General features: G+C 65.3%; 1 protein-coding gene across 1 annotated transcript in view; it reads right to left on the bottom strand.

The window, feature by feature from the left end:
* The window catches only part of MAP7D1 (MAP7 domain containing 1), a 37,277-nt gene that overhangs the window by 373 nt on the left and 10,970 nt on the right, over nt 1-25,934 (bottom strand). The window contains exons 3-18 of the mRNA XM_077838148.1: nt 15,570-16,517; nt 14,917-14,985; nt 13,503-13,666; nt 12,892-13,006; nt 9,527-9,637; nt 6,620-6,742; nt 5,637-5,782; nt 4,950-5,086; nt 4,435-4,706; nt 3,831-4,014; nt 3,351-3,531; nt 2,608-2,712; nt 1,877-1,930; nt 1,363-1,426; nt 717-834; nt 270-466 (exon numbers count right to left, since the gene is read on the bottom strand). Coding sequence (XP_077694274.1) covers nt 270-466; nt 717-834; nt 1,363-1,426; nt 1,877-1,930; nt 2,608-2,712; nt 3,351-3,531; nt 3,831-4,014; nt 4,435-4,706; nt 4,950-5,086; nt 5,637-5,782; nt 6,620-6,742; nt 9,527-9,637; nt 12,892-13,006; nt 13,503-13,666; nt 14,917-14,985; nt 15,570-16,517 — 2,988 coding nt within the window. The remainder of the gene's footprint in view (nt 1-269; nt 467-716; nt 835-1,362; nt 1,427-1,876; nt 1,931-2,607; nt 2,713-3,350; nt 3,532-3,830; nt 4,015-4,434; nt 4,707-4,949; nt 5,087-5,636; nt 5,783-6,619; nt 6,743-9,526; nt 9,638-12,891; nt 13,007-13,502; nt 13,667-14,916; nt 14,986-15,569; nt 16,518-25,934) is intronic.

Raw genomic sequence — 25,934 nt, forward strand, 5'->3', positions numbered from 1 at the left:
GGAGGGGACGGCCCCTGTGCTGCCCAGGTTTTCTACAGGCTGATGCTGTCGCTCTGCCAGAATCTGCTCCAGGGCCAAGCTGAGCCTCTTCCCCCAAACCCTGGTTGGGCCACCCCCAACCACACCCTGCTGGGGCTCTATCCCTCCCCACTGAGCCCCACACCCCCGTCCCCCGCTGGGCCCATGCAGAGGATCCATGAAGGGTGGGCGCGAGCTCCGGCAAGAGCAGGCTGGCTGGGGCCGGGTGGGTAAGCAGGGGAAGCTCCTACCTGTGACCTGGGGGGGCTTGACGACGGCCGCCTTGAGGAAGGGCTCCTTGTCCCCGAAGGGGATGATGGGGTCGACGCTGCCGCTGTGCGGAGAGAGCTCCAGCACGCCCTGGCCCACCTCCTTGCCGGGAAAGCCGTTCTCGTGCTTGCCAGCCTGCACACCGTTCACCAGGGGCGCTGCGTCCTTGCTGGGGGGACTGTGAGGGGAAATGGGGGGGCTGCAGTGAGCCCAGAAGGGGGGTGCACAAAGCCCAGCCCCCAACCCCCTCACTCCAACCCTCACAGGCTGTAGAGCTGCAGCTCCCCCTGGCCCCAGGGCTGGGGGTTCCCAGCAGCCCCCTGTATGGTCCCAGCTCCCCGCGGCCCCGGAGCAGGGTGCTCCCAGCCGCCCCCGCCGTGGTCCCAGCTCCCCCTGCCCTGCCTGGTGCCTCCCCCCAGGGCAGATACCTTTGCTGCGGCCCCTCAGGGACAGGGTCCATCCGCACACCCTGGCTCTCTGTGCCGGGTGTCTCTGACTCAGGGAGCTCCTCTTCCTTCGCCAACGGCCCTGTTCGCTTCCCACAGCCTGGGGACCGGAGCAGAGATGGGTCAGTCCCACCCGGCCTGGACCCCAGGTGGGGTGGGATGCTCAGGCCCAGCAGGGTAGGGTTGTGGGACAGTGTGGGGTGGGCATCCCACACAGACCTGGCCAGGGAGACCTGGTGTGTGTCATTTGTGGGTCTGGGCTGCATGTCTCACAGGGCCAGTGGGGCGGGCTGGGCCATGGGAGGGCCCTGCATGATTGGCCTTGTGTGTACGGGTCTGGGGCATGGAGGGGTGGGATGCCTGGGCTCAGAGGGGTGGTGTAGTGGGGTGTGCTGCCCAGGCCCGGACGAGGGAGGTGGGGGTGTGCCACTCGGGGCCCAGAGGGGCGGGGTGGGGATGGAGGGGGGTGTGCCACAGAGGGGCAGGGGTATGCGGCCCGGAGGGGCAGGGACGGAGCAAAGGGGGGTGTGGCCTGGAAGGGCGGGGTGGGGGGTGGACTGGGGCCGGGGCTCTCCCATGCAAGCCTGGTGGGGGAGCAGCTTTGCAAGGCCCCAGGCTCGGCGTTTACCTGGGCTGGTGTCAGCCTCCCGTTTGGCTTCTTTCCCATTCACCATTTTCTTCTCTTCCTTCTTCTGCAGAGGGAGAGGAGCGCACTGAGCTGTGTCCCAAGGCCCAGCGGAGGGGCCGGGACAGGCCTGGGCTGGCAGGCACTGGGACCCCTGCCGCCGGGACCCCATGCTGAGGGGGAGCAGGCATAGCCAGGGGAGAGACCCCAACCCCTCCAGGCCCATCCCAGAGGCTGCTGGGATGTGGGGCAGCCTGCTAGCCCCCATGGGGGCAGTGACCTCCACAGCCCTGGCCCCTGCCCACTCACCACCTCCGGCAGCCCTAACCCAGCAGGGTTGGGCACAGAGGTCAGGCATGCGGCATCCCAGGGTCTCACCGAAGAACCAGGAGGGGCTGGGCCCAGAACCTCCCCCCCGGCCCATCACCGCGTGGCATGGCCACCACCAGGGCCTCCGGATGGGCAGCCCCACGTGCAGCTGGGCGCTCACTGGCACGCCGGACCCACAGGTACCCACCTTGGCATCGGCCGCGTCTGACTTGCGCGTCCTCTTCATGATCTCTTCCAGCCGCTGCGGAGAGAGAAGGTGGGTCAGTCCCAGAGCCCTCGCCTGGCACCCCCCACTCTGCCCAGCTGGGCTCGGGGCTCCACAGGACGATGGGTCCAACCTTGCTTGGCTGACCCAGTGTGGGCTTCAGGGGCAGACACCCCTGGGGAAAGCGCTGGCAGCTGCCCCCCTCACACCTGGTCTCCGGGGCACAGGGGCTCTGAGCCGGCAGCTCACTGAGCGCTTCCCCAGAGTCCCAGCTGCCATCGGTGCAGCGCCCGGGCACCACCCTCTGCACTGTGCTGCTCCCCGTCCCCAGGGCTCTGCCTTGCCCTACCGCCCCTGCACCACTGCTCCCCTTTCCCCTCCCCAACTCCGCCTGGACCAGCTCAGCCTCCTGGGCTCCACCCCTGCACCCTGACACGGCCCCACCCCACTTCCTCACCCCACCCCCACCTTCCCTTGCTCTCCGCCCCGACCCTGCCCCACTTCCCCACCCCCAGCTTCCCCTGCTCTCCGCCCCCACCCTGCCCCACTCTCCCCGCCCCACTTCCCCACCCCACCCCCACCTTCCCCTGCTCTCTGCCCCCACCCTGCCCCACTTCCCCTGCTCTCTGCCCCACCCGGCCCCACTTCCCCTGCAATGCACCCCGCCACCCTCCTGTGCACCCCACCCCACCCCACCCCTCCTCCCCGCTCACCTTCTTCCTTTCCAGCCGCTCCTGCTCCTCCCTCTGGAAATGCTTCTCCCGTTCCAGCCGCTGCCTCTCGGCCTCCTCACGGGCCCGCGTCTCCGCCTCCTCTCTCTGCAGGACAGGCGGGAGCCAGCCCCCAGGGTCAGCACACAGGCAAGGGCCCTGCCCCGCCAGGAGGGGCCGTTTCCCACCGCTGGGCCTCGCCAGCCATCACCCCGGGGAGGCGGAGCGAGTGTCCAGAGGAGGTCCCCCGCACCCCGCCCTGTGTGCATAGCCCGGGCACAGCTCTGGCCCTGCCGGGGACGGCACAGGGTAACACAGCCGGGAGCCAGGCCCAGGCTGGGACAGCGGGGGGTGCGGGTTGGGAGTGAGGGGCACCGGCAGTGCTGTGGGGGGAGTGCAGGCGGGAACGGCGGGGGGGCCAGCACTGGAGGCTTGTGGGGGCAGCTGGGGCACAGCCTGGCACAGCCCCCTGCCGGGGAAGAACCAGGTGTTGCCAGCTGCTGCGTGGGAATTCCAGGCCACTAGTGCTTCTCTCCACCACTAGGTGGCAGGGCAGGTACGTGGCTCCCTCCCACATGGGGGGGGGTGTCTGTGCCCAGGGCCCGGACCTTGTGTCACCCCCGCCCTGCCCACCCCACGTGCCGCCCTGTGCCCATCCTGCCCCTCCCCGTCCCTCCCCTCCTCTCGCCCCCCATCCTCCTCCACGCCCCACGTGCCCACCCCCCGCCCCACTCTGCCACCTGCACCTGCTTCTGCAGCCGCTCCATCTCCTCCTGCTCGGCTCGGGCCCGCTCCTCGGCCTGGCGCTCCTCCTGGCGGCGCTGCTCCTCCTGCTGCCGCATCTGCGCCTCCTCCAGCCGGCGGGCCTCGGCCTCCCGCCGGGCCTGCTCCTCGGCCTCCCGCCGGGCCTGCTCCTCCCTCTGGCGCCTACGGCACACGGCACCTCAGTCCCCCTGCCCCCCAACCGCCGCGAGCTGCCCGGCCTGCGAGACGTGGAGGCTTCCCAAGGCAGCCGGATGGGGCACAGGGCGGGGCTGCTCCAGGGTCTGCCCCTGCGGACAGTCAGCGCCCCCAAGTGCCAAGCTCCAAAGGCCCCCCCTTAGGCCCACTGCGGGGTATCGGGGCCCCTGGCAGTGGGGTGAGCGCTGCCTGCCCATCCCTGGGCACGGCGGGGGATCCCAGCAGGCACAGAGGAGCCCCCCACCCTGCGGGGCTGAGCCACTGACCTCTCCTGCTCCTCCTGCTCCCGGCGCTCCTGCTCCTCACGCTCACGCTGCTCGCGGGCTTGCCGGCGTTTCTCTGTCAGGAGCCGGGCTGCCTCTTCCCGATCTGTGGTGCCCGCCATGGGTTTGCCCGAAGGCGTGGCAGGAGCCGGCGTAGGGCTGGGGGTGCCGGAGGGGGCAGCAGTACCTGCAGAACGCACAGTGTCACGAACAAATTCATCACACCCACTTCCTCCGCAGGGAGATAACCCAGGCGTCCTGCGCCCACGCCCCCTGCTCTACACCACTAGACCCCACGCCCCTCACAGAGCGGGAATAGAACCCAGGAGTCCTGGCTCTCACTCCCTCCCTCCCCAGGGCCAGCGATAGAACCCAGGAGTCCTGGCTCCCAGCACCCTCCTCCAACCCACTAGTCCTGCCATTCCCAAGCAGGGAGGCGTGAAGCTGTTTGATGCAGGAAGAACCCCGCTCACACCCGAGCGCTGGAAGCAGATGCCTGCTGGCTCGGGGCCCCGGGCTCTGGTGGGGGTGGAGCTGCCATTTCCCACCTGACCCTGCGAGGGGCCGGCGGGGGTTCTGGGCTGGATCAGGGTGCGTGTTCTCAGACCTGGGGGCTGCTCAGCGGGCCCAGGAGTCTTGGGGGTGTCAGGCGGGGCCGGGGAGGCCGCTCCCCTCTCCTCTTCCTCCTCCTTCCTCTCACGCGCCTTCAGCTGGCTCTCGCGCTCCTTGCGCTCCTCCTTGGCCCTGGGCCGCCCCTTGCGGGAGGAGTGGGCGCTGCGGGGCAGTGGTGGCTTGTGGGGAGAGCCGAGGCCTGGGCTGGGGGAAGCCGGCCGGTGGCTGGGGGTGGCAGGCGATGAGGGCCGGTTCCTTGGCCCCGGGCTGTGAACGAAGAGGAACAAAGTAGTAAGGTGAACCGCGGATGCCCCCACCCTGAGCCTGCCCACTGCGCCGTGGCCCTGCAGTTCGCACCACCGCAGCTTGAAGCAGTGGCCAAGGGCCCTGCAGAGCCCCCCCGTCTGGGCCCAGGCAGGCCGCATCCCAGCATCGCTGGCAGGGCCCCATGGCTCTCGGCTAGTCGGCTGTGGAGTGGCTAACAGTGCTCAGGCCGAGGCAGCTCCTGACCTACTGTCCACGGCGGGCCGGGGGAATCTGGGCTGGCTGCTGGGCAGGGGCTGGTGCTTCTTGAGGCCCCGCTCACGAGACAGGGCGCTCCGCTCCTTGGCGTTCTCCCGCTCCTTGTCCTTCTTCTCCTTCTTCTTCTGTGCGGGGGAGGAGAGAAATCAGAGCCCAGGAGCAGGGAGAATGATAACGAGGGGCTGGCGACCTGCCAGCTCCTTGCGAGATGGGGCCAAGGCTGGGGGCACACGAATCTCTCGCAGTCCCCTGGCTGTCACCCCCTGGTACAGAGGGGAAACCGAGGCACAGAGATCTGCCCAGGGTCTGGGAGCAGCTCAGGACTGGGCTGTTTCTATGGGGCACAGCCCGAATGCCAGCTCTGAGACCCCCCAGGGGCAAGGCCTGCTCTGCAGGGGACACTAAGGGCTGGCCTGGCCCTCGAGGGCTGGTCGGGTCTGGCTGGTGGGCGGCAGGCAGCAGCAGCGATGTGATCTGTTCCTGCTGGGTTTGCTGTCTGGCCAGCGCCCGTCACGGGCTGGCTGCAGCGGGGTCCTGCCCGACAAACCACCCCATCTCCCAGACACGAGGGGGCAGAGCTCGGGGCCCAGGGGAGCCAGGCGCTGGAGATGCGCTTGGTTCCCACGCAGGGCTGCGCTTAGGGAGAGCTGTGTTCGGGGACAGGGCAGCACTCACGGGCGAGGACTCGGCTCTCCGGCGCGGCGTCACGTCCGGGCTGCTGGCCACCGCCCTGCGGCACTCCCAGCAGCGACGCTGCACGCGGTGGTTGTTGCAGGGGCTGAGGGGGCTGGTGGACGCGGAGCGGGGGCACACCGGCACCGCTGGGGGCAGAGAGCACACATGGTCAGGCTGGCCGCCTTGGCAGGGGCAGGGATCATCAGACAACAGGCTGCAGGGCTGTTCCTCCAGAGGAGTGGGGGGACCCCAGCATGTGGAGGTCTCCAGAGGAACAGAGGCCTGGGGACAGACTGGGCTGAGACCACTAGCCCCCTGCCACACAGCGTTAGCGCCCAGGGCACCCTGGTGTGGTGACTGGGGGCGGGGAGCCAGACCCTTGGGGGATAATCCCCAGCCATGCAAAGCCGAGAGGCACAAACCCATCAGAGCAGAGACCCTGCCAGGCCCAGCCTCAGGGGCCAGCAAGTGAGCGACCGGCCCCGGCCCATGGTCTCCAGAGCAGATTTCAAGGGCTGGGTCACCAGAGAGGAGCTGTCGGGTGCAGACGTGCCCAGGACAGTACAAGGCGGGGTGGGAGGGGGGCAATAGGAGAGAAGAGGCAGGTTACCATAAGGCCACACTGTCCCCCCAGCAGGGAACCAGGGCACAGGCGCCCAGAGACCCAGCATCCTCCAGAGACACCCAGCTGCCCTCCCCTGTCAGTGTGCCCTTCCCCGGGGTCCAGGTACTGCTCTGCAGGGCCCAGGATCCCAGCAGAAGCCACTTCCCGCCCCAAAACGCACTGGCTGCTCCCCCATCCCACCCCCAAGCTTGGAGAACCAAGGCCGGCTGGCTGCATCTCTGACCTCAGCTTGTCACGGACTGAGTCACCAGGCGCCTCCTTGGACGAGGTCTGGTGCTGACCAGCCCCTGCCCAGCCCTATGGCTTTGGCTTTTCCTTGCTCCACGCGCCCCCGGCTGCCCCGCGGGGTGCAGCTTACCCTGCTCCTTGCCAGTGCCGGCCAGCGTCACAGCGCTTCTGCTGCGGGCCAGGAAGGAGAGGGTGGGCGTCATGAGCCGGTCCACAATGCTGCTCTCCCAGGGGCTCAGCTGCAAGCTCCGGTCTGGCAAAGAAATAAGAGTTTCGGGGAGGGGGACCTTAGCACCTCTCCAGGCCCAGGTGCGCCCCCACCCTCAGGCCCTGGGTCCATGCTGGCACCAGCTGGCTAAACACCCACCCCTCCCCCACCATCTCCATTCCCAGGCCTCCTTGCTGCCAGCCCGTTCAACGCCTCAGTGACACCCCAAGCCCTCCGCCTTCCCAAGCCCACGGAGAGCGCCCCGAGTGACGGCGGGCCTGGGTTAGGGCCCCGGTGCCCCCGGACGCCTGCCAGCGCCCCCCCGGTAGCAGTCCCACCTGCAAGACCTTTGGAGAGGCTCAGCTGGGCAGAGCCCTTTCCAGCAGCCCCCTCCCTAGGGCTGCTCTCCCCCACCCCAGCCTGTGGGCCCTGCTTGAGCCACTCTCCCGGTGGGCATCCCACAGAGCCCACACGGCACGGGAAGGGATGGGAGCCCGGCAGGCCTGCAGTTCCTTATCCACCGGGGTGCAGGGGGAATCGCCCTGCAGGGGCCAGGGCAACGTGCCGCCAGCTTGGGCAAGGAGCCTCCAGGCCCTGCCTGTCCACTGCAGAGCCGCCCTCTCGCGCAGCCCGGTCTCAGCAGAGGGCCAAGGACTAAGCCAAGCATGAAGCCCTCTCTCCTGCTGCTCTGAGGCCCCTCCAGGGCAGGACTGGGATAGCTCACTCTGCTGCTGGCCAGGTTGCCCCCAGCCAGCACCTTCCCCAGCCTGGCACTCGCCTCGGGGAAGCCCCAGTGAAATCGGGGCCAGATGGGCAGACCAATGTACACAGTAAGAGGAGACCAGCCGGCAACGGTGCAGCAGGATGACAACGGGATAGGCACTGCCCATGCCAGCTCCCCAGAGCTGGGCAGGGCACTCATCCCCAAGGCCTCTGCACACCGTGGTGGCCAGCTCTGGGCCTAGACCCATGGCTTGCATCACTCCGGCTGTGGGGGAAGGGGGCACTGGCTTTGGCATCCCCATGGACCCTGGGCCCAGCTCAGCCCCCGGACGGCGAACACCTGCTCAGCCACGCGGGCCGACGCTCCGAGTGCAACGACTCCACAGGGCTGACACCGCAGCTCCAGGACCATGTGCTGCCCTTGGCAGTCTCCCCCTACCCATCCCCATTTTGGGCCCTGCTGGGATCCATCTGTCCCTTCACTGCAACCCCCACCCCGAAAACAGCCTCAGCCACGAGCCAGCACCCCTCCTGGGAATCCCTCTCATGGGGGGGAGCAAAGACCCTCCAGGCCAGGTCGGGTGAACTGGGGACACGAGTGACAAAGGGGGGCACCAGACAAGGACCGCCAACACCGAGTTCTCCAGCCCTTCCCCTGGCACCACGCCTGGCTAACACAGCCCCATGGCTCCTGGGGGTCAGGCCCTGGGCTCAGACCATCACACTCCTGGAGACAGCAAGTCCTGAACTCAGGGGTCAGCTGTACCTCTGTCCCACTGAGCCCCGAGACCCAGACCCCCACCCTCATGTGCCCTGGGGTTTAGCAGGCTGCAGCACCTGCTGCTTGGGCCCTGACCCACAGGCCTGGAGGGCAGCTCAGCCCCTGGCACAGAGCTCTGCAGCCTGCCCGCTCACAGCTGACCCCTTGGCAGAGCCAGCTCCCCTCAGCCCCCGTGGGGCAGCTGAGCCAGGTTCAGACAGCCCTGCCCCTGCCAGTCACCACCCCATCAGCTGCTCGGGTTATTTATACCTCCGCAGCACGGGAGGGCTGCAAACTCTCATCACTAGGCAACTGGCAAACAGAACAGCAGCTCGGGGGTTATAAATAGTCCTCTGGCTCGGGGAGCCGCGGTGCGGGGCTGGGAACAGGGCTCCGGCTCCTCGAGCAAGCTCCTTGCAGAGCCAGGCAGCCCGTGCAGGCAGCGGCCATGGGCCTGGCACTGCCAGCCTTCTTCGCGGCGAGCCGCCCTGCCTAGGAGCCCGTCTGGAGGGGCACGGCGCATACAGACTCCTGCTCCGCCCGCCAGGCCCCCATGGCCCATGCTGCCAGGGCGGGGCGGAGCCGGACCAAGAGCTAGCCCCTCCCCCCCGAGCACTGCGGTGGGGACGGGCCAGCTGTAGGCCAGCAGTCCGGAGGGCGCCATCCCTCAGCAACCCCCCCACCCTGCCCCATAGCCGATGGAGCCCAAGATGCTGGCAGCCCAACCGTGACCCCATGCTCTGAGCACAGCAGCGCCATCCCCACCCCCTCCCCCCGGATCACACATGCAACCCCAGGTGCCCCACATGCCAGTCACACTAACAGAGCATCACAAGCACCCGGCCTGCTCACCCTCCCCACCCCCCACCCGAGGGGCAGCAAGGACCCCAGTGCGTCTGACACCAGCCCCTCTGGTGCTGAATTCACCGGCCCTGTGCAGCTTTCCCCCGGCTCCCTTGAGTGAGAGCTGCCGAGGGTGGGGGGCAATGCCCGAACATGGCCTCAGCTCCCACCGAACATGGGGGGTTCCCCAGAGAACCGGCTGGTTCCCCACTGGAGACCTGGGTCACAGGCAGAGCGCCACGCTGACAGGCCGGGGAGGATGCTTCGCCCAGCAAGCGAGGAGACGCCTGCGAGCTCCTGGCTCTTCCTGCAAGAAAAAACAGCAAACGGCTTCTCCCCTCTCCATGGGCGGCACATTGCGAGGGCAGGGATTGGGGGGGATGGGCACTGCCTGGCACTCAAAGGGGCATCTCCCTAGTGCTGGGCTGGAGCTGGGGTCAGCTCCCTCAGCTGCTTCTCCCCACTGGCCCCATGCACTGGTGGGAAAGGCAAAGGTCTCTTACTTCTACTGGGAGAGTTCCAGAGAGTGGCGGAGGATTTGGAGAGCCGCTTGTTGATTATAGAGTCCACGTGTTTGGGGAGGTTAACAGCGGACACTGAGCACCGGCTCGCACCTAAAGGAGGGAAAAGACACAAGGGCATTAAGGTCACGGCGGCTGGAAGCCGGGGGAACCTTGCATGCAGGCATGCAGCATCGTGCGCCCCTCGAGTGGCAGGACGGAGCTCCCCTCGGCGGGGATGTGGGCACTGGGGCGGAGGCCGGGGCTCCAGGAGGAGGTCTGCTCCCAGCACAGGACTGCAGGGGTGGAGGGGCAGCGTCAGAGCAGCCCAGCGCAGGCAGGAGACAGAGCCCTGGGAGCAGCACACAGGAGGCACAAGGACAGCTGCTGGGATCCACTGAGAGCTGTTGGAACATCCACCGGAGGTGCTGGACGCTCTGCCCAGGGGAAGCACCGGCTGGAGGGAGCGCTGAACAGCATCAGTGCCCCGTGGCACTCTGGCTTGGCCCGGCCCGTGAGTGGTTCTGCTCATCAGACAGGGATCTCCTCCTCCAGGACCTGGCTGGGTGCCTTGGGACGACGCACCTGGGCCCCGTACAGCTGGGCCTCTTGAGAAGCCGGGTCTGTGTCTGGTCTTGGAGGCTGCCAGGAGCAGGGGCGGTGCCAGGGTGGGCTCAGAAGTTGCAGGTTGAGGACTCCAGCTTGGGGTCAAAGGGCAGTTCACCTCTCCTGAATCCCAGCCCCATTGCACAGCGTAGCTGGCGCCAGCAGAGTTTGGTTGGAGAGGAGGCTGGGGGGGCGTGCGAGAGGGGGCACTAGACAGGCTCCCCCCAAACATACACACTGAACCCAGCCCCCCGACTCCACCAGTGGCCACTCGATCCTGTCCTGCTCCAGTCCCGGCCCTCTCTGAGCACGGCTCATTGCATCGCATGGCGCGGTGGGAGTTTGCATCAGAGTGCCACGGGCTGGGGACTAACCTCCATCTCAGACATGGGCCAGGGCAGGCTCAGCCCACCTGAGGGGCTGCCCCAGGGTGGAACTGCCCGCTCCGATCTAACTCATTGCAGCTTTCCTTGGTTGGGGTCAGCCCTCCCGGGGCGGTGCAAGGGAGGGGGAGCAGCTCGGCTACTGCCAGGAGTCCCAGCCAGGGACCAGCCATGGGACGGCTGGGAGGAGAGTTCCTGGGAAGGTTTCGTCCCACAGTGCTCCAGGCAGCCCCACGCCTTGGAGGTGGGAGCTGGGGCTTCCTCTGCACCGAGCCAGCAGCTGCTGAGCGGCACAGGCTGGCAGCCAGAGCGGAGCCCTGAGGCAGGGACGTGGCACTCAGGCCGGGGCTCCAGGGCTGTCTGTGGGGCAGGTCTGGGCGCCCTTGGCCCAGATGCCAGGCGAGCCCGACGGAGCAGACCTCCTGCACATCCCGACGCCCCACTGAGAGCAGGGAGCCTGGCAGCATGTGAGAGACCCCTGCAGCAGGATGGGGTGTCAGACAGGGCTGGGGGGAGCGGGGGAATCTCCTGGTCAGTTCATTGCTTGGGAAAGAACCATTAAAAAAAATAATAAAAAATTAAGAGCAAAAAGGGGCTTTCCCCCCAGACTGCCTAGGGTCGGAATCTGCAAAAGCAGCTGCTGATGGGCGGAGCTGGCCCGAGACGCCAAGGGGGCTGCCCCATTGCGAGCTGCACAGCCTCTTGGACAATCAGATCCGGGGCATCCCATGCTGGGCTCCCCGGAACCAGAGGGCAGCGAGTCGGAGCGACAGGCGTCCCCAGCTGGCTGGGTTGCTCCAGACTGTTCAAGCACCTGTCAGAATTTGGGGCAGGGCCAGGGCTGGGCCCAGCTCTCCCAGGTCAGGACCCTGCCTGTGAACCCAGCTCCATCGACGGCTCCCAGTAGAAACAAACTAAACTCAGCCATTCCCTCCCAAGTTCCCCCACAAACGGGACTTGGACTCAGCCAGCAGGCACCCCCACCTCTCTCATGCCACTGCCTCTCCAGTGCCTCGGCCTGCGCCCCTTACAGCCAGCCTCTAGCTGCTCTGGCTGCAGAGAGAACCCCAGAAACATGGCCCGCGTGCACATGAGGCAGAGACATTTACTTGAGTCTGCAGAGAGCCTGCACCCACAGCTCGGCAAGGAGAACCGCCCCATTCGCTCAGCGGCCCAGCCGGGATCACTTCAATGCCAGCACGGTTCACTATTTCACGCCTCACGTGCGGAAGAGCAGAGAGGGTTGTGGGGGCGTGTCCCTGATCTGCACAACTCACGGGGAGCAACGCTGCATTTTGGTGCCACGGGTGGGCAGCTTGGGGAGCTGCCTCCATAGGTTTCTCTCCCCTCAGTCAAAGCGGAGCTGAGCCCAGCAGAGCCCTGGGCGTGGTGAAGCCGCACGCAGAGGCGGCTGAGCCAGGAGCTGCTCCCACCGACCCGGAGAGGGGACCTCACAGGGCGGAGCTTGTTTGTGGGCAGAGCTTCCCCCATTCGGGCCCTGCTCAGACCTGTTCGTTGGGGGGGGGGCGGCGCGAACCCTGGGCAGTGCCAGTCCCAGCTGAGTGCCCAGGAACGGGGGGAGTGGCAGTAAAGGGGACAAATGACTCCGAGTCCCATCCCACCTGCCCGCGAGGGGCTCCCCGGAAGGCGAAGCGAACGCGATGCATGGCGCTCTGTGCAGCCCCAGCTCAGCACACGCAGACCAGCCGTCGACTGGCCCGCGCCACGGGGACGGGGTGACGGCGGCACGGGCCCCCAGAACGTCGTGCCATTCCCACACATGCTCACATTCCCAGCGAGACAGAGGGCGACACGGCACCAACACAGATCTGTAGTCACAACAACCGGCCGACGTCACTCCCCTTCCTGCGGGCTGCCCAGGAACGGCCAGGCGGGGGCACGGCTTTGGAGACGGGGAGCGAGCGGGCGCCAACACCCCTGCCCGCGGATAGGACACCAGCCACTGAACTCCGCTGGGCAATGCGAACACGGAGAGCCCACACACAGGGCGAGGGCACCGAGAGCGACAACCCGGCGCAGAGGGAGGGGCCCTGACGGTCGCAGGGTACCACGCTGGTGCCGCTTCGCAGAAGGCAGCTGCTCAGGGGCAAGGAGGTTCTGATGGATCCCCCCGGCCCTGCCCCTACCTGGACACTGCAAACCTGCCCAGCCCCTCCCTCGGCCATTCCCAGCAGCAGCCTGGAGGCAGGCTGCGGTGGGTGAACCCTGGCACAGCCGACTGAAGAGCCTGGCCCGCTGCAGAGAGCCGGTGCCCCACGTGGCCTAGGATTCCACATCCCCCCCTTTCATCTTTGCACGCCAGTGCGGAGCCCAGGCAGCTTGTGCCCAGCCAGGCGTGCGCCTGAGCCCCCGACTCACCATCCTTGTGCCGGGAGGAGCTCTGGTGCAGCGCGCCAGCCCATGACCACCTCTGCTGCCGGATCTCGGCCCAGGTCTTCTTGGCTGACCTCTGGATGGCGGCTTCGTAGCGCTCCTGCGACAAGGAGAGGAGGGGGTGAGAGGCTGGGGGATCAGGCGCAGAGCAGCCTGCAGCTGCATCCCAGCATCGGGGCCCCGCCTGAGGGGTCAGGGTTGGGGGCCGGGGTGAGGGGCTGGCTCTGAAACAAGTACCGGGGAAGGAGAAGGAGCCGTGACGTGGGCTCCATAGCGAGCCAGGACAAGCACCTGTCGCCAGCCGCCCCCAGCACTGCCAGGGCCTGTGGAGGGAGGTGCAGGACACGGGTCTGTGGGTGCAGGGGGAGCTAGGGGGCAATTGCATGCTGGGGGCGTGCAGGGGCACAGGGGAGGCGGGGTGGGGCATGCAGTGGGGGTTACAGGTGCACAGGGGAGGTGGGGCCTGGGGTGACTCTTCTAGGGGCTGGAGAGTTTGGGGTGGTTTTTCCATCCTGTTTTGTGCCTGGAGATCTCGTACCCAGGGGTGTTTTATGCCAACCAAAGGCTGCCCCTGCCCTGCCCATCCCCGCGCCCACCTTGTTCTTCTCTAGCTTCTGCCTCTGGCGCTCCTCCAGCATGGCCCGACGCTTCTCTGCCTTCAGCCTCTGCTCCTCCAGCCGCTTCCTGCGCTCCTCCAGCTGCCTCTCCCGCAGCACCTTGGCCTTCTCCTCCTTCTCCAGCCACAGCGCTCGCTTGGTGGCTGCCACGAGAGAGCGCGGCTGTGAGGGGATGGAGCCCGCAACACCCAGCCCCCGGCGAGCTGGCCGGCCTGCGCCGCTGGGCCAGGCTGGGCCAGGTTCCTGCCCAGGGCCCTGGCTTGGGTGGTTGGGCTCAGGCCGCAGCACCCCACCCGGCCCTTCCAGTTAAAAGTCATGACAGTGCAGGGCCTCTAGAAACGGCCCTTTCCGTCCTGGGCCTCTCTGCTCTTGGGGCCAGGCAGTGCCAAGCACGATGGGCACCCCATCTAAGCTGGCCCCCTTTCACTGCCCCAGGCAGATACAGCAAAGGAGGGCAGGGGAGGGCACCCGGGCCCAGCTCCAATGCCCAGGAGGCAGCCCCCAGCACAGTGTTGCTGGCCACAGGCATGATGGACTTTTCCCCCTTCCTCCGGACTCTGGCCAGGCAGCAGCGGGGGGAGCAGTGGCCAGTCTGGATCGGCAGGGGATGGGGCACTGCCTGAGGAAGGGTGGGAAGCCCTGGGACAGCACCTCTGACCGTCCGCTCGCTTAGATCCCCCCAGGGAGTGCTGGAGCAGAAGCTCTGGAGGGGCCCAGAGCTGGGCAGGGTGGGGCCGTGCAGCTGCTGGGGTCAGGTGGCCGGAGGAGCTGGGCTCTGCCGAGCTCCCTGCAGGCGGAAGCCCACAGCAGGAGTCAGAGCCACAGGTGTCGGGGGAGGATTTGGGGCAGAGGCACCCGCAGCAACGGCTGGGCGCGGAGGGGAGGAGCCCAGGGCCAGGACAAAAGGGAGTAGAGAAGCCGGCCTGAAAAGCATATTCAGGGAAACAATGGGGGAATGAGGGTGGAAATAGTTGGGAGACAAGGAGGCTGCTGTGTGGGGACGCAGAGGGGGCCCTGCAGTGCGACTGCCGGGAGCTGCGAGAGCACGAGGCCCTGGCTCGCTCAGGGCTCCTGGGGCAGCAGGGGCACCATGTTTCGCCAGGATCCCACCGCCCGGGGCTAATCCTGCGACTCCCGGCTAATCAGACTCCCAATGAACCCACAGAGCTCCTCTAACTGGGTTTGTCTTTATCCCGCTTTCCCCTTTGAGAACCAAATCCAGGCCACGTCCCTGGTGCCCACGGCGCCCTCTCCACGCTGCCGTGTGCCCATCGCCCACCAGAGACAAACAGGTCCCCAGAGCCCAGGGCACCCGCACACAGGGCCCTCTCCCCCAGCTCCCTTCTGCAAGGGGCCTGGCCTGGGGCTTACGCCAGCCTCACTGGCTCCTCACCCAGGTACTTGGCCCGCTCTTCCCTCCGCTCCTTCGCCTGCCTCTGCCTTGCTTCAGCTTTCTGGGCACCTGGGGGGAGACGAGAGAAAATCTGCTCAGCACAGGGCTCTGAAGCCCCACCCTGGCCCCAGCCAGCCGGCCAGGGGAGGCTCGGGACATCTGCTGGGCAGAGGGGAAGGCGCCCGACGTGTGATCCATGAGGGTTGTGTCTGCTGCCTCTTTGCCCTGGACACATGGCCTCAGCCAAGAGCTGCCCAGGGAACCGGACCGTGGCCTGAGAGCACGGGCAGGTGCTCCGTGCCGTGACCGGCGCAGCCCCCATGCTGGCCAGGATGCTCCCGCTAATCCCTGCAGAGGGGCGCTCTGGGGCCGCACACCCGCCCCGGGCCCCAGCTGCCCTGGGCAGTCCCTGCAAAGCCTGGTTCAGCCCCCAGAGCCGGCTGCAGGGATCAACGCACCAGCTCCTGTGAGTGAACTCCACGATGGGGAGATCCCAGGCGCCATGTGGGCCGGCCACGGGCACTCGGGTCATCCCAGCCCCGCTGCTCTGGGCCTGTCCGCCAAGCGGGAATCATCCCTTCGGGCCAGGGCTATGGGGGCAGAAGAGGAGGTACCCAAGGCCCTGTGCAGCACTGCCCCAGAGATGCACGCACCTTGCTTGGGTCTGGGGCTGGTGGCCGCTGCGGCAGGTGGCGGAAAAGCGGCAGTGGCAGGGGATGGCCCATCGCTCCTGGGGGGTAGCGTTTCTCCCGTGGGGGCGGCTGCAGCTGGGGAAAGCCGGGCATTTCCTGGAGGGCTCTTTGCTCCTGAAGGGGTCTCTTCCACAGGGGCTGGAGCAACTACTGGGGCTGGCTGGTCTCTGGGGCTGGCTGGCTGGCTGGCTGAGGCTGGCTGTGGGGGCAGAGCGTCTCCTGGAGATGGGGGGGCAGCAGCAGGGGCTGGCTGGTCTCGCCGGGGGTGCAGAGCTTCTCCTGGAGGTCGGGGGGCAGCGGCAGGGGCTGGCTGGTCTCGCTGGAGGGGCAGAGCTTCTCCTGGAGGTGGGGGGGCAGAGGCAGGGGCTGGCTGGCCTTGCTGCAGGGGCAGGGCTTCTCCTGGAGATGGGGGGGCAGCGGCAGGGGCTGGCTGGTCTCGCCGGGGGGGCAGAGCTTCTCCTGGAGATGGGGGGGCAGAGGCAGGGACTGGCTGGTCTCGCTGGAGGGGCAAGGCTTCTCTTAGAGGTGCGGGGACAGGGGCTGGCTGGTCTCCCCAGGGCGGCAAGGCTTCTCCTGGAGGTGGGGGGGCAGCGGCAGGGGCTGACTGGCCTCGCTGCGGGGGTAGGGCTTCTCCTGGAGGTTGGGGGGCAGCAGCAGGGGCTGGCTGGTCTCCCTGTGGGGGCGGGGCTTCTCCCAGAGGGGTCACTGCAACAGGGGTGGGTGTGGCAGGGGGGGAGGGCTGGTCGCTCTGGGGTGGGATGCACTCTCCCATAGGGGTCGCTGCGGGAGGGGCAGGCCAGTCACTCCTGGGGGGCAGTGTTTCTCCTGTAGACGGGGAGGAGGCTGCAGCAGGAGCTGGCTGGTCACTCTTGGGGGGGACGCTCTGCCCTGAAGGGATTGCTGCTTTAGCTGAAACACAGAAGCAGAAGAGAACAAGGTCAATCCTTCCCCAGAGCCCAGGCCAGCCCCACGCTTGGGCCCCAGGGAAGATCTCCACCATGTTGGGGCAGAAATCGGGGGAGGTCGGCGTGCCAGAGCCCCGCTCTGCCACCCCACCCCACCCCAGCGCCCTGGCCCATGGCCTCACTCAGCAGCAACCCCTGCCCGCCGCGTTCCAGGGCCAGGGTGATCAGTGGCCGGGCAGGGCCGTCCTGGCATCGTCCTGGCTCTGCACTGGGCCATAGCGGCAGAGGGGAGCCAGTTGGCACCGCCCTCCCCAATGGGCGCAGACTCTTCTAGCCTCGAAACAGGAACCAAGGACAGGATGTGAGAAGTGACACTGAACACTGCTCACTCCAGCCCCAGAGCCTGTGACTCACGGCCTGGCTCCCGCTCCCAGCTCCCCGAGTACCCCTCTCCCCCAAGTCCCTCAGCAGCCCCCTCCAGCTCTGCCAGGCATGGGGCAGCCCCTGGGGGCCCCCATGCGTCTCATACAAGGGCCACCCAGTGCTGGTCTCTCAGGCCTGGGCAGTGGGGTCAGCCCCAGCGGAGGAGGCTGGGCTTGGAACCGCCCTGGCGGGCGGCTTGCCCAGGGCGCATTTCTGGGCACTGCTGGGCCCAGATCCCACAGGCCCTGCCTTGCCCCCTTCCGAACACAGCCGTGCCTCCCATGGAGGGCAGGGCCCCACGGCAGTTAGCAGTTGCCCACGCGCCCCACAACCCCCACAGTCACACAGCCCCATGCTACAGGTGCCAGGCACATCGCATCCCTCTGGCCAGCTCACACAATGCATAGAGCGCCCATCGGCCAGGGCCTGGCACTGCCCGGCACCGGCCATCAGCCAGCAGGGCACAAAGCCACCCTGTTTCCTGTGGGAGCAGCTGCCTGCCCTACTCCCAGGTGGGGGCTGAGGGTCCTGGATCCTTGGCTCAGAGCTAAGCCTGCCCCAAAACAGCACCACTCACAAGGGAAGGGTTCCCGGGGTGGGGAAGGGGAGGGCCTGGGGCTGGACAGACTGCACGGCAGGAGGCAGGACCCCCCCGGCTGGCTGTGGGTACAGCACCCCATCCCTTCCCAGCGCTGGAGCGGGAGCTGCCTTTCCCAGCCCAGGACAGTGCCCTCCCAGCTCCCACCACGTCATCGCTCCAGCCCAGCTCTGGTCCCAGCAGCCGAGACAGAGCCTGCGGCAAGTGCTCTGCGCACAACAATTGACTAATGCTGCAAGAATGTCCATGTGAGGCCGAGGCATCTCCAGCAACCAAAGGCAGCCTCCCCCGTGCGGGGCCACCCAGCGCCTCCCGCACCCCACCCGCTCCCACAGGAAGCGACAGACTGGGCCTGACCAGACGGACGGGTAGGACTCTCCCAGCCCAGCAGGAGCGAGACAAAGCAGGGGAACACACACACACACACACCCCGTCCCCACACACACACAGCTGGGTTGGTGGGAGTCAGCAGAGAGCGGGGCAGGCTCCTGCCCATGGCTACAGGCGGGCGCATTGGGAGGGCACCCCACACCCACCGTCATAGAGCCGTGCGGGCCGTCCGGCAGAGCTGGCAAGGCTAGTGGGGGCGGCAGTTCAGGATCGAGGGGCACTGACGTTCCTTTGGGAGCGTGGTACCAAAAGGTCACCCGGAGTGAAGGTGCCATGACTTGTTTGCTACCTGGGGCTCAGGACACTTGCCCCTTCGCTGGCGGCACCCAGGTCCCTGCCCGCTGACGAGAGGCGTCGGCCCCCTCCAGCTGCAGTGGGGCCTGCGTGCGGGTTGGAGAGCGCGTCCCCTTGGGAGCGGTTTATCCCAGCCCTGCTGTCGGGGCTGCCCGTGTCCATCACAGGAGCCAGGCAGGGATTCGCAATGCCAGCAAGTGGGGACGGAGAAGGGCCTGGATCCGGGGCTGTTGCATTAGTAAAAAGAAAAGGAGGACTTGTGGCACCTTAGAGACTAACCAATTTATTTGAGCATGAGCTTTCGTGAGCTACAGCTCACTTCATCGGATGCATGCTGTGGAAAGTACAGAAGACGTTTTTATACACACAAACCATGAAAAAATGGGTGATTACCACTACAAAAGGTTTTCTCTCTCCCCACCCCACTCTCCTGCTGGTAATAGCTTATGTAAAGTGATCGCTCTCCTTACAATAAGAAAAGGAGTACTTGTGGCACCTTAGAGACTAACCAATTTATTTGAGCATGAGCTTTCGTGAGCTACAGCTCACTTCATCAGATGCATACCGTGGAAACTGCAGCAGACTTTATATATACACAGAGAATATGAAACAATACCTCCTCCCACCCCACTGTCCTGCTGGTAATAGCTTATCTAAAGTAATCATCAGGTTAGGCCATTTCCAGCACAAATCCAGGTTTTCTCACCCTCCACCCCCCCAACACAAATTCACTCTCCTGCTGGTGATAGCCCATCCAAAGTGACAACTCTTTACACAATGTGCATGATAATCAAGTTAGGCCATTTCCTGCACAAATCCAGGTTCGAGTGAGTTTGTGTGTGTATGGGGGTGGGTTTTTGGAGGGGGGTGAGGGAGTGAGAGAACCTGGATTTGTGCAGGAAATGGCCTAACTTGATTATCATGCACATTGTGTAAAGAGTTGTCACTTTGGATGGGCTATCACCAGCAGGAGAGTGTGGCCTAACTTGATTATCATGCACATTGTGTAAAGAGTTGTCACTTTGGATGGGCTATCACCAGCAGGAGAGTGAATTTGTGTGGGGGGGTGGAGGGTGATAAAACCTGGATTTGTGCTGGAAATGGCCTAACCTGATGATTACTTTAGATAAGCTATTACCAGCAGGACAGTGGGGTGGGAGGAGGTATTGTTTCATATTCTCTGTGTATATATAAAATCTGCTGCAGTTTCCACGGTATGCATCCGATGAAGTGAGCTGTAGCTCACGAAAGCTCATGCTCAAATAAATTGGTTAGTCTCTAAGGTGCCACAAGTCCTCCTTTTCTTTTTGCGAATACAGACTAACACGGCTGTTACTCTGAAACCTCTCCTTACAATGTGTATGATAATCAAGGTGGGCCTTCTCCCCACCCCCCCCCAACACACACACAAACCCACTCTCCTGTTGGTAATAGCTTATCTAAAGTGATGACTCTCCTTACAATGTGTTGCATTAGTGTGTCACTATGGAGCATCCACAGAGGAGTCCGACAGACAGACACACACATATGAAGGGCACGGGCAGCTAAGCCAACGCCTGTCCCCACAGACAAGCCGTCGCCTCAGCCTGCCCACTGGGCCCAGGCTGCCCCCATTACGCCAAGGGGTCACAGACGCATCATAAGGCAGCACGGCCAATGGGAAAAGTGCCCCCAGCCATAGGGCCCTGAGGGAGCAGGCCCACCAGATGCCAATCACCGGGCTGGACCACGTGGGCGCTCTCCCCACACCGGTGCCATGGCGGCATGCCAGCAACACGGCCGGTGGCTGCACCAAGGCCCCATCAGCGCTAGCCCAGGAGAGGGCAGCCCCTGGGCAGTTTGGGAGGGGCCAGGATCCCACCGCAGATGCAGGGGGGCCTGCAGTGCCGTGGGGTCCCTGGTGGGACACCGCCACGAGCCAGGCTGGGGAGAGTGCGATGGCACTGCTCTCCCAGAGCCCTGGCCACTCCTGGGACGGCGAAGGGCCCAGAACCCTCCAGGGAAGGGGCCTGACCATGGCTGGTCCCTTCCCCACACTCCCACCCCTAACAAGGACCAAGAGCTAACCCGTCCATGCTCTGCTCTGTGGCTAGGGTGGCTCGTGCCTGCTCCATGCACCTGGGCACCAGTCGATCCCTGTGACCCCCTCTCCCAAGCGCGGCGCCCTCGCTTCCCCGAGCGGGATCACACCTCTGAGCTCCTCAATTCAGAACTCAGCTGGAGCAAAACTGCCAGCACTGGCCTCCCCTGCAGCGGGGAGGAGACAGACGGACGGACATGGAGGGGCACTGGCTGCCCCAGCACAGGACACGATCGAACCCACAAAGGGCCTTCACTGGTCAAAAAGTCAGCGTGCAGCTGGGCATGAACAGCTGCCTCTGTGTGCCAGGCAGAGGGGCACTGGCAGAGCCATGGGCGGCCTAGGGCTGGGACAGCAGCAGGGGCTGTGGGTCGGGACTGAGGGGCACCGGCAGAGGTGGGGGGGAAGGGAGGTAGGGAGTCGGCCCTAACCCTGATTTGCTCTGTCTCACTGGCATTGCCTCCAACACACCCAAAGAGCCCTCCCCAAACAGGTAAGTCCCTGACACACAGAAACCCATTTCCCCAGTGGCAGGAGCTGGCCCTGGTCCTTGCGCCCACAGACACAGCGTCCCCCGCCTCTGCGAGGAATTGCTCATGCATGCACCTCTCCTGCCAGGCTGCTCCCACCCATCAGTCTGCTGCGGCGTGGGCACGTTACATGCCAGATCAAAGGGGCGTTTTGTTTACAAGGCAGCGGGTGTCAGCATTGGCATCACCGGGGCCGCACAGGCAGCGTGAGCCGGGCAGCTCGGCTCCAGGACTCACGGCCCCCGTGCAGCCGCACCAGGACAGCTTTGGCCCAGTTGGGCCAGATTCTCACAGAGCTCAGCACCGGTCCTCGGGGCTGGGTTCCTGGAGAGCTCTGCTCGCAGTCAGGCTTGGAAACAAGGGCTGAATTCTCATGCCCAGCAGCTTCCAACTGGGACACCAACAGCCAGAACCTCCCGAGAATCCAGCACCAAGTGTGAGCTCAACAGGGCATCCAGCCCCATGGACCCAGCTCCCAAACTGTGATGCCAAGGCCAGGGCCACCCCCCTCCCGCCGCCTTCTGCTGCACTGTGTTCGCCAGCCGCTGCTCAGAGCCATAATCACTGCTCTCCATCCGTTAGGTTTAAATGTGACACGTTCTAACCCCAATGTCCCGGTCAGGGGCTGCCCGCACCGATTGCTCCTCTAACCTCTAACTGCGAGGGCCCTGCCTGGGCAGCCTGGCTCGGCTATGGAGGGGTTTGGGAGCCGGGATGGCTGCGCCGGCAGTGGGATCCCAGCCCATGCTTTCATAGCTCACGAGATTTACTGCACTGATTCCCTCCATGCCCCTGCTCAGAGAACCGAGCGCTCAGCTGCTCCTGCCCATTCACGGAGCAGCACGAGAGAAAAGCCAGAGCACGCTGCAAGGGCGACACGCGCCGGGCACGCACCAGAGGGACGAATGCCACTTCCAGCCCATTCGCCAGCCCCAGGAGCGGGGCCAAGGTTGGGTCAGAACCAGAGAGGGCGGAAACTGTAACACAGCGTGTTTGGAGAAGTCTTGGGAAGGGCGTGTGCCCGATGGGGGAGAAGCGGGCGCACGGGCACGTGTCAGTCCATCCATAGGAGTTTGCCTTCGTAACACCATGGACAGAAAACTCCCCATTCAGACACAGGCCTGCCAGGTTCGAGGGACTCACGCTCACACAGAGACTGACCAGGAGAACCCGTATGCCCGTCAGTGGAGCCCTAGCTCAGCAGCAGTGACTCAGCCAGCCTGGGCCTCGGAAAGCAGCCGATTCCCTGGCCAGGCTGTTGCAAAGCCACTGAATAATCGCCTAGACTAAAACAAGCAGGGAGCAGCCTGGGAAGCACTGGGCCAGCTAAGTAACTGCTGCAGCAGCCGCCAGGGAAGGGCAGGAGAGACGCCCAGCTCCCCGGCAGGGGGAGGTCACTCCTGGGCAGTCCAATCTCATCCTTGGCACATTTCCTCTTTTCCTGACCTCGCTCGCCTGCATCCAAAGGCCCAGCCAGCGCCCAGCCCTTCTTTGGCCCCCTGCGGAGATCCCCTGGCCACTGGGCGCAGCGGGAGGGGCACATGTGCAATGCGGTGTGGGCACGCTAGACGTGCAGTGCAGCTGTGCCATCCTTGCACACTCACAGAGCACCAGCAGGGTGCGTGGAGACGCCGCTGCCCCATGGCGTCTCCTGGCCTCAGCCTGGGTTACGGGGCCAGTATGGATGAGTGGCCGCGGACGTTGGAAGCTCGCATGGGAACAGTTCAAAGCCACTCGGCAGGAAGTGCCAGTTATAAGCAAGCAGGTGACAACTGATTAGCGTCTATTAATCCTTTATAAATGTGACCTTAATACACAGCGTGACCCAGACCCCCGCCTCCGGCCAGGCCCTGCTACCAGCATCCTTGGTGGAAAGGGCTGCCGGAGCCCTGTCTACACAAGGGCACCTGCCCGGTGAGAGTCTTTCCTAAGCTTGTGGGTCACCCAGTCAGCTGTGGCTCCATGTTCCCAGCACGGCCATGGAGACCCAGCGCCTGAACACACCACATCTGAGCTGGGATCCCATGAATCCCACTGACCGTGCCACAGATGGGAAGGGGATCAGGCCAGCAGAAACCAGGCACTGGGGGCTCAAAGGCCTGAGAGCAGCTCTGCCTGCAGCCCAACACTGTCCCCACCCCGAGCCCGCCCCAGGAACAGGCTGTCACGGAGTCCCTGGGCGATGCTCTGGAACTGCTCCCTACGAAGCCAGTCAGGACTCTGGGAAAGTCTCCTTTCTGGGAGCAGACTGTCTGCAGGGGACACAGCTCACACAGCTTCCACCTTCCTGAGTCTGACCCCGGAGCCTTCAGCATCCTCTGACCCTCCATGTGCCTCCCACAGCCAGTCCGCCCAGGCGGGGTCCTGGGGAAGCCAGAGGGTCCTGCCCCCCGACTTCGCAGTCAGACGGGACTCTCAGCCAGCCAGTAAAACAGAAGGTTTATTAGACGACAGGAACATGGTCTAAAACAGAGCTTGTAGGTGCAGAGAACAGGACCCCTCAGCTGGGTCCATTTTGGGGGGGGCAGTGAGCCAGAAAACCATGTCTGCCCTTCACTCCATGTCCCCAGCCAGCCCCAAAATGAAACTCCCCCCAGCCTCTCCTCCTCTGGGCTTTGTCCCTTTCCCAGGCCAGGAGGGCACCTGATTCCTTTGTTCTCCAACCCTTTAGCTCTCACCTCACAGGGGGGAAGGGACAGGCCATCCGTTGCCAGGAAACAGGGTGTCGGCCATTCTCTGTGTCCAGAGCCCTGCACACACCTGCCCTCTAGGGCTCTGCAACCATCACACACCCTTATCCCACCACCTAGAGACTTAAGAACTGCCTAGGGGAAATGAGGCACCCCCACAGTATTCAGAGGAAACACTGAGAACAGTCCTGCTTCGTCACACAGGCTCCAAGCCCCAAGGAGCATGCCAGGGGCTGGCACAGTCTGGCGCTGGGAGCCAACTGGGGGCATCATTCGGCTGCTGCACGTGGAGCTGGCGCCCTGCTCCGTTTGGGGGAGAGGGGCTGCGTTCTGCTCCCTTGGCGCTGGCTGTGTCTCTTCAGGGAGCCATCAGCCCCAAACTCCGCCGAGAGACCGTGGGAGCAGCAGCTCCGGCCAGGAGACCCCAACGGGACCCACAAGCCGCTGGTGGCAGGGAAGGGCGACGCTGCCGTGATTGCTGAGCGTTCGCGTGGGGAATGCCTGCCAGAGCTGCAGGGTGCAGCCAGCCCGTTCAGACACACACATGCAGGGGCACGCGCATGGCGAGTCGTCGCTTTGCCCGGGGAAGTGAGGCCCCCCCTCAGCTCCAGGGCCACAGCCCTGCCTATCACAGCAGTGTGGGGCCTCTTGGGGGGTTCAGACCTTGCACTCCAGACTGAACAGACCCTGACGTCATGGTTTGTAAATAACGGTCTGATCCAGCACTATCTAGAGCTTAGAGCAGAGCCCTGGGAGCCAGGACTCCTGGGTTCTGTGTTCTCAGCTCTGGGAGGAGAGTGGTGTTTGGAGAAGGGGGTGGAGGGGTGAGAGAGCTAGGACTCCTGAGTTCTATTCCAGACTCTGCACGCCTCAGTTTCCCTATCTATAGAACACACGGGACTATTAGGAGGCCCAGCCACTGCTCTCAGATCAGTCTATGTAGGGAAACCTCCCGGCTGGGACATGCCCCCTGCACCAGCAGTGGGGAGGCTGAAGTGCAGGCAGCCCTAGGGCAGTCAGCGCGTGCCAAGCTGCACGGGAGGTGAGATGTGGCCGCAGAGCTGGCCCCTCCCCAGCAGGGTGACGTAATGCACCCCGAGAGCCGAGGGTTGGGTAATGTTTGCAAAGCACTCTGCAACCTGGGGCTGGACAGAGCCACAGAGACATGAGCTGCATAAAGGGCCCTGGCACCACTCCTGCCACAGTCAGGACAGGGGAGAAAAACAAACGCACAAGGGCCAGCCCTGGCTGGCTCCTGATGGCACCACGGAGCAGCCACAGGGCCAGGGGCTGGCAGGCCAGGACATCCCCGCTGCCGTCTCGGCACTTTGGCCACAAAGGCAGCAAGCTGCCGGTCAGTATTTCTAAGCAGAGACCCAGCATGCCGCTGGCAAGGGGCCATTCGCTCTAGCGCAGGGGCTGCCTAGGGAGAGCATCCCTGGGGATCCCAGAGACACCCCGTGCCACCGGCAGAGGCCTGCTCACCGAGGGCCTTCGAGAGCAGCCCTGGCACTGGGAGGCAATGGCATCGCTTCCCAGCAGCAGCCCAGCCCACAGCTGGAAGGGCTTATTCCAGGGGAGAACGTGGAAAAACCACCAGTGATGGGCACCCCACCCCCAGTGCCCCCTACCACATCGTGCAGGCCCCCCCCAGCACATTCTGAACCCTGCCTTGCAGCTCCTGCAGGGAGGCATCCTGGCAGGCGAGCCCAGCTCCCAGTCACTGCCAGGGCTGGGGAGACAACGGGAGGAGGGACAGCTGCAGCCCAGAAGCTGGAGGTGGCAGCCTCATGGGTTCTTGGCTGTCTGGGCTGGACCAGCTCCGCCCGGCTGCGTGGTAAGAACCGCCCCGGCCCTCTGCCCACAGCACTGGGTGCGTCTGCACAGGACTCTGCCCAGTGCAACCCTGCAATCAACGGAACCAGCTCTGCCCGCAGCCCCTGTGCCCCCTGTCACTGCACAGCAATGCCCCCGGTACTGGGGGGCAGGCAGGAGAGGGACTAGCGGGGTCCCCCATCCTGGGGCTGGCAATGTCCTGCACAGGAGGGGTCAGCGAGCTGCTATGTTGCAATGCCGGCGGGTCCTGCACATGGCACAGACCAGCTTGGCTGCTCCAACGGGTTAGACACGCGCGTGCATTTCCACCAGAAGAGGCAGCTCCGGTCTGCCCTGTCCTAATGCCCCAAGCCCTCCCGGGGTGCCACCTCCAGGGATTCGGCCTCCGCTCTGCCTGCCTCGGACCTAGCACTGAACCAGCCACCCCAGCACTGGCCTAGTGCGCACAGGCCAGGGAGGGAGCCCAAGGGGGCTTGGCATGAGCCAGAGACAGCCCCTTCGCAAACCTGTCCTGTCCCATTCCCCTCCCACACACACTGCAGCCCTTCTCTGCCGCCCCAGGGCAGAGCTGCTGGCAGGT

This window comes from Eretmochelys imbricata, chromosome 19 (genome assembly GCF_965152235.1).
Source record: "Eretmochelys imbricata isolate rEreImb1 chromosome 19, rEreImb1.hap1, whole genome shotgun sequence".
NCBI lineage: Eukaryota > Metazoa > Chordata > Testudines > Cheloniidae > Eretmochelys > Eretmochelys imbricata.